We start from the raw sequence: 6,770 nt of genomic DNA, 5'->3' as shown, positions 1-6,770 counted from the left end.
GTTGAAGTGTGCCACTGGCTATCCTTAAAAAAAGAAAATGGTTCCGTCTGGTTTGCTTAATATAAGGAATGTGAAATGATTAACACTTTTACTTTTGATACGTAAGTATATTTAAAACCAAATACTTTTAGACTTTTACTCAAGTAGTATTTTACTGGGTGACTCACTTTCACTTGAGTCATTTTCTATTAAGGTATCTTTACTTTTACTCAAGTATGACAATTGGGTACGTTTTCCACCACTGACACCAGCGTGTAGTACTGTTTCTCCAGCGCTGGTTCTCGTGGATTCAGAACTAGTCCACCTGACTTCACTCACCCCCAGGATCTGTAGCTTGTATCTCCTCATTTCGTTGGAAACCTGTGCCAGCTTTCTGGACTCAAACATTGTTCAAAAATGACAAAAGCCAAAGTGCAGTTTGTTTTTGGTGTTTAGTGCTCCCATAAGTCAGTCACTAGTTTCCCGTAGGCTTTCACTGATGGTGGTCATACGAGTCTGGGACTCTGGGAGATCTTTGCATCCAATTGTAGAATTGTAATTTGTTGCGGTTTCGTAGCACAACGTTTTTGCGGTTTCGGGCTGTTAGCCACATGCCCAACAGTCCAACCTTTCTGTTTTCAGGAGATTTTGGAGATGATTTGTTAGTCCTCTCCCCTGACCTTCTGTCTTCCTGGTGATGGATTACAGTCTCATACAATGTGAGTCCAGACAGGCTTTAGGTTGTGTACAAGCAGCCCTGGTGCGTCAAGCCCAACCAACTACTGCTATGTTGGTTTCACCAGTTCATACCAGCAGCGCAAACATTTTTTGGGACTGAATCAACAGTGGACTAATGGAAAAAATACCAGAAGATAGTTTGAGTGGATTATTCCTTTAATGAAATGTTGAAATAAGCATTTTCAATTCTTGCTAAGTCATGCCATGTAATTATCAGCCTTTTACTATTACTTAGTATCGATAGGAAATAGAAGGTAACCACTGAACATGCTAATTCTGCTGTTGTCAAATATGCTACTGCCACTCCAGAGAACCACATTGACTTTGTCTCCTTCCACCAGGTCTAGTGTGACTCCATTGGCCCCGCTGTGGTAAATACCGGATTTTGGGTTGGCATATTCATAGACGGCAGCCATGTTCACACCGTTCTTAAGCAACGCTGCATTCGCCACCCCTGAATTCCCAACATTGCAAGTGAATGTGAAGTAGTAGGCCCCTCCCACAGGTGCAGTAAAGACACCTGCATCAGGTGGGAAAGCAAGGTGGACAAAACAACTTTATGTGATTATGACACAACAGAACAAGGACATAAAGACACCTCAGTAAAATACATAAACGTGCAATCTGTAGCTTTCATCATTGCCAATGGCAACTCAAGGTACTACAAACACTTTCAGCCAAGAACCGAAAGATTAAACAAACTGTTTGATTCGCTAAGTCCCATCCCCTCAGTTTACAAGTGCAGGACAGCGTTTGACACAAAATGAAGTTACAGATTGTACCTTTAATAAAATGCTGAGAGACTTATTTAGTGGGTAAATACCTGTATCTGGGTTATATGCTTCACCGATGTTTGTAGTGACCTTTTTATACACCACGGTGGTGTCCTCGTCGAAAGGTCCGAAGTGATAATGTTCCTCACTGACCCTAAGTGAAGTGGAGAAGGCCACTTTTGGTTTGCCTGTAAAAATACATTATGTTCAGATTACTACACATCAAACGTTTCAAGCCAGATAGTTTGACATCCTGAACTTTTGCACTTCTTTCCAATGATACTGTGAAATAATGACAGAGCATGATGAACACACACTTCCATTGATCATGCATGAGTACACACACACACACAAACACCAAAACTGATTGAAATGAACTTTGTCTATAGAAGTACAGGCCATTGGGGCAATTCACAATATTACAAAATGTTGCAAGAACACCATCATATCGTGCTCAGTCACTCACTCACCATTACCTGCCTTCTCCAGATTTTCCACTTTGGCACTAAGTTCTCTCAGCACAGTGTAGATGTCCGATAGGGAGCCGGTGGTTCCAGCCGCTTCACCGACACTCTCCAGCAGCTCTTTCATCCAGATGTTTCCTACTTTGTCGTCAACGTGTTGAGAGCTTTCGCTTGCGACGTTTCCCTCACTACTGCTCACAACTTGCGCACCAGACAGACTGCAGCAGCACAGCAACAGCAGCAGAACACAGACAGACTCCATCTCTTAATAAAGCAACAAATGAAGGTGTTTGTAACTAGTCATTCCTGTTGGCTATTTATACACATGCCTGGTAAAACAATAACATCGGGTTCCATGGAATAGGAGTATGCCAAAATAATAATTCTTCTTCAGAACCAAAAAACTAATAATCAACTAGATGTTTCTCATCAACATGGCATCTTATTTAACCCTATGCAGATATTTGTAAGGATACAAGTGAGTGTTTTTGGCCTGTGTCCCCACCCCCTGAGGAGCCATTGGACTCCTCACTGGTCATTAGAAATATGTAACCATATTACGAGGAGGAAGTTAACCACAGAAAAAAAAGTGTTTTTCTCTTCTCAAGTAATAATTCATGGTTTTATCTGACAGATTGTTGGCGACTATGAACCCTGGTATCAGCGAGGTTCACTCAACTCTGTCTGTCAACAAATGACATCACCGACCCTGAAGTAGAGCAACAAAGACAAAAAAGCATATTTTGATTAAAGCGCATTCCACAATATTTCTATAAAATGTATGTCTATGTTTTATCTATAGTAGTAAAGGAAGAAAATAACTAAACATAATACCCGTATGGCCAACTGACATAACCTTGAAATAGCAGATATTGATAACAAGAAATACTCTTATTTCTCTATAACCAATATTATTATTATTTTTTAACATTCTTGAGACATGGGTAGGTAGGATCCTTATTTTTGTTTTATTTTCCAGAACAGAACAAAACGCATTTTATTTAATCAGGTTATGTGGACAAAACTGTTTTCTGTGAGACTGCAGTATGTATGGTACATTCAGTTTCTGAGGCTCCTTGATTACATAACAAGAAGCCATTGGACTCCTCACTGGTCATTAGAAATATGTAACCATATTACGAGGAGGAAGTTAACCACAGAAAAAAAAGGGTTTGTCCCTTCTCAAGTAATAATTCATGGTTTTATCTGACAGATTGTAGATTAGATAAGCAACTATGAACCAGATAAGATGTAAAACATTCTCAGATAATAAAAATAGGTTCCTCATCCTTGCATGACTCTTCCAAGGTTTAAGAATGTTTACTCAAGGACTGACCAGTCAAAGACACTAAATGAAAGTTGCCATGGCGCCCAGTCTCTCCCAACTCCTAGTATCTCCTTGGAGTGGACACCAAGTGATGCAACTACCACTTCTTACTACATTTACTTAGCCAGGACGGTCCACTCAGTAACACTTGCCACTGTTCACCCATTTAACCCTAATCCATTAGCGATACCATGTTGATAGACATGCTGTTAGCATAGATTCTAACAGCATACAGTACACAACTAGGAGAGAAGCAACCAGAACAACCTCATGAGTCCCTAAGAGCATCGTTTGTGGGAGCATAACATTTGATTATTGTTAGTTTGGTAGGTTGTCCATTGAGTCTGGCAGTTATCATTCTGCTGCTGATTGGTTTCCATTCAATTACAGTTCTCTACACCTTTCTGTAGGATGATGTCGACTCCATTCAGGGGTGTGAAGTACCTAGTAAAAATACTTTAAAGTACTACTTAAATCGTTTTTGGGGGGTATCTGTACTTTACTATTTATATTTATACAACTTCTACTTCTACTTCACTATATTCCTGAAGAAAAGAATGTACTTTTTACTCCATACATTTTCCCTGACACCCAAAAGCACCTGTTACATTTCAAATGCTTAGCAGGACAGGTAAATGGTACAGTTCACACGCCTTTCAAGAGAACATCCCTGGTCATCCCTACTGTCTCTGATCTGACCGACTCACTAAACACAAATGCTTTGTTTGTAAATTTTGGCTGAGTGTTGAAGTGTGCCACTGGCTATCCTTAAAAAAAGAAAATGGTTCCGTCTGGTTTGCTTAATATAAGGAATGTGAAATGATTAACACTTTTACTTTTGATACGTAAGTATATTTAAAACCAAATACTTTTAGACTTTTACTCAAGTAGTATTTTACTGGGTGACTCACTTTCACTTGAGTCATTTTCTATTAAGGTATCTTTACTTTTACTCAAGTATGACAATTGGGTACGTTTTCCACCACTGACACCAGCGTGTAGTACTGTTTCTCCAGCGCTGGTTCTCGTGGATTCAGAACTAGTCCACCTGACTTCACTCACCCCCAGGATCTGTAGCTTGTATCTCCTCATTTCGTTGGAAACCTGTGCCAGCTTTCTGGACTCAAACATTGTTCAAAAATGACAAAAGCCAAAGTGCAGTTTGTTTTTGGTGTTTAGTGCTCCCATAAGTCAGTCACTAGTTTCCCGTAGGCTTTCACTGATGGTGGTCATACGAGTCTGGGACTCTGGGAGATCTTTGCATCCAATTGTAGAATTGTAATTTGTTGCGGTTTCGTAGCACAACGTTTTTGCGGTTTCGGGTTGTTAGCCCCATGCCCAACAGTCCAACCTTTTTGTTTTCAGGAGATGTTGGAGATGATTTGTTAGTCGTCTCCCCTGACCTTTTGTCTTCCTGGTGATGGATTACAGTCTCATACAATGTGAGGCCAGACAGGCTTTAGGTTGTGTACAAGCAGCCCTGGTGCGTCAAGCCCAACCAACTACTGCTATGTTGGTTTTACTAGTTCATACCAGCAGCGCAAAACATTTTTGGGACTGTATCAACAGTGGACTAATGGAAAAAAGACCAGAAGATAGTTTGAGTGTATTATTCCTTTAATGAAATGTTGAAATAAGCATTTTAAAGTCTTGCTAAGTCATGCCATGTAATTATCGGCCTTTTACTATTACTTAGTATCGATAGGAAATAGAAGGTAACCACTGAACATGCTAATTCTGCTGTTGTCAAATATGCTACTGCCACTCCAGAGAACCACATAGACTTTGTCTCCTTCCACCAGGTCTAGTGTGACTCCATTGGCCCCGCCGTGGTAAACGCCGAATTTTGGGTTGGCAGTTTCATAGACGGCAGCCATGTTCACACCGTTCTTAAGCAACGCTGCATTCGCCTTCCCTGAATTCCCAACATTGCAAGTGAATGTGAAGTAGTAGGCCCCTCCCACAGGTGCAGTAAAGACACCTGCATCAGGTGGGAAAGCAAGGTGGACAAAAACAACTTTGTGTGATTATGACACAACAGAACAAGGACATAAAGACACCTCAGTAAAATACATAAAGGTGCAAGAGACTTATCTAGTGGGTAAATACCTGTATCTGGGTTATATGCTTCACCGATGTTTGTAATGACCTTTTTATACACGACGGTGGTGTTCTCGTCGAAAGGTCCTAAGTGATAATGTTCATCATTGACCCTAAGTGAAGTGGAGAAGGCCACTTTTGGTTTGCCTGTAGAAAGACATTATGTTCAGATTACTACACATCATACGTTTGAAGCCAGATAGTTTGACATCCTGAACTTCTGCACTTCTTTCCAATGATACTGTGAAATAATGACAGAGCATGATGAACACACACTTCCATTGATCATGCATGAGTACACACACACACACACACACACACACACACACACACACACACACACACACACACACACACACACACACACACACACACACACACACACACACACACACACACACACACACACACACACACACACACACACACACACACACACACACAGTGTTCCTGCACGCCCGTAGGAATATCGACACACACTGTTCCTGCACGTCCGACACACATAAAGAAACTAAGTCTAGGGACAATGATAAGAAATGGCCAACATTACTGTTACCCTCGCTCTCCAGTTTCTCCACTCGGGCTGTCAGTTCCCTCAGCAGCCTGTCAACTTCGGACGGGACAGCTGAGAAAGATGTTGAGATGGGAACCTGGTTTGGCCCAGGTGTTGGTGAGATAGGCTCACTCTCCGTCTGAGTCTCAACCACACAACAGCAAAGCAACACCACCACAGCCAAAACAGACTCCATCGCAGGGCTTTCAACGAACCGGGTGGGAGAGGTTTGCTGAGATGTCTGACTGCTCCTCATATGTTGAGTTAGATATATATGGATTGGTTTATTTAAAATGTAACCAGGGTTGCAAAATTCTGGGAACTTTTCAAAAATCCCCAGCTTTTGCAGAAATCCTGGCTGGAAGATTCCTGGAATCAGGAGGGAAAAGCAGGAAATCCGGGACTCCTCCAACCGGGATTTCTGGACCACCGGGGAATTTGTCGTAATTACCAGAATTATGCAACCCTGGTATCAGCAAAGTTCACTCAACTCTGTGTGTCAACAAATGACATCAAACCGACCCTTCGCTTTTTACTGTAATAGAACAGCAAAGACAAAATAATATTTTGATTAAAGCGCATTCCACAATATTTCTATAAAATGTATGTCTATGTTTTATCTATAGTAGTAAAGGAAGAAAATAACTAAACATAATACCCGTATGGCCAACTGACATAACAGTGAAATAGCAGTTATGGATGATAACAAGAAATACACTTGTTTCTCTATCATCAATGTTTAAACAAATAAAACAACATTCTTGAGACATGGGTAGGTTGGATCCTTATATTTGTTTTATTTTCCAGAACAGAACAAAAAGGATAAAATTAGGTTA

At 40.9% G+C, this 6,770-nt stretch overlaps 2 protein-coding genes across 4 annotated transcripts; both read right to left on the bottom strand.

The window, feature by feature from the left end:
• Window positions 1-854: 854 nt before the first annotated feature.
• LOC120024474 (complement C1q-like protein 2) lies at window positions 855-2,503 on the bottom strand. 2 transcript variants are annotated; one of them, XM_038968723.1, is made up of 3 exons: window positions 1,961-2,503; window positions 1,541-1,678; window positions 855-1,237 (listed from the first exon to the last, which is right to left on the bottom strand). In XM_038968723.1, exons 1-3 carry the CDS (start codon window positions 2,214-2,216, stop codon window positions 945-947), a joined length of 687 nt encoding a protein of 228 aa, XP_038824651.1. In that variant the 5' UTR covers window positions 2,217-2,503; the 3' UTR covers window positions 855-944. The 2 variants fall into 2 exon arrangements, with proteins under 2 accessions (XP_038824651.1, XP_038824652.1); XM_038968724.1 differs by having other exon boundaries at window positions 1,967-2,503.
• A 2,377-nt stretch (window positions 2,504-4,880) lies between these two features.
• On the bottom strand, window positions 4,881-6,204 carry LOC120024199 (complement C1q-like protein 2). 2 transcript variants are annotated; one of them, XM_038968384.1, is made up of 3 exons: window positions 5,932-6,204; window positions 5,391-5,528; window positions 4,881-5,262 (listed from the first exon to the last, which is right to left on the bottom strand). In XM_038968384.1, exons 1-3 carry the CDS (start codon window positions 6,188-6,190, stop codon window positions 4,970-4,972), a joined length of 690 nt encoding a protein of 229 aa, XP_038824312.1. In that variant the 5' UTR covers window positions 6,191-6,204; the 3' UTR covers window positions 4,881-4,969. The 2 variants fall into 2 exon arrangements, with proteins under 2 accessions (XP_038824312.1, XP_038824313.1); XM_038968385.1 differs by having other exon boundaries at window positions 5,938-6,201.
• Window positions 6,205-6,770: the final 566 nt, after the last annotated feature.

Source organism: Salvelinus namaycush, chromosome 29 (assembly GCF_016432855.1).
Source record: "Salvelinus namaycush isolate Seneca chromosome 29, SaNama_1.0, whole genome shotgun sequence".
In the NCBI taxonomy this organism is placed as follows: domain Eukaryota; kingdom Metazoa; phylum Chordata; class Actinopteri; order Salmoniformes; family Salmonidae; genus Salvelinus; species Salvelinus namaycush.
Note: the sequence above shows the minus strand (reverse complement) of the source record. Positions and strands in the feature narration are given on the sequence as shown.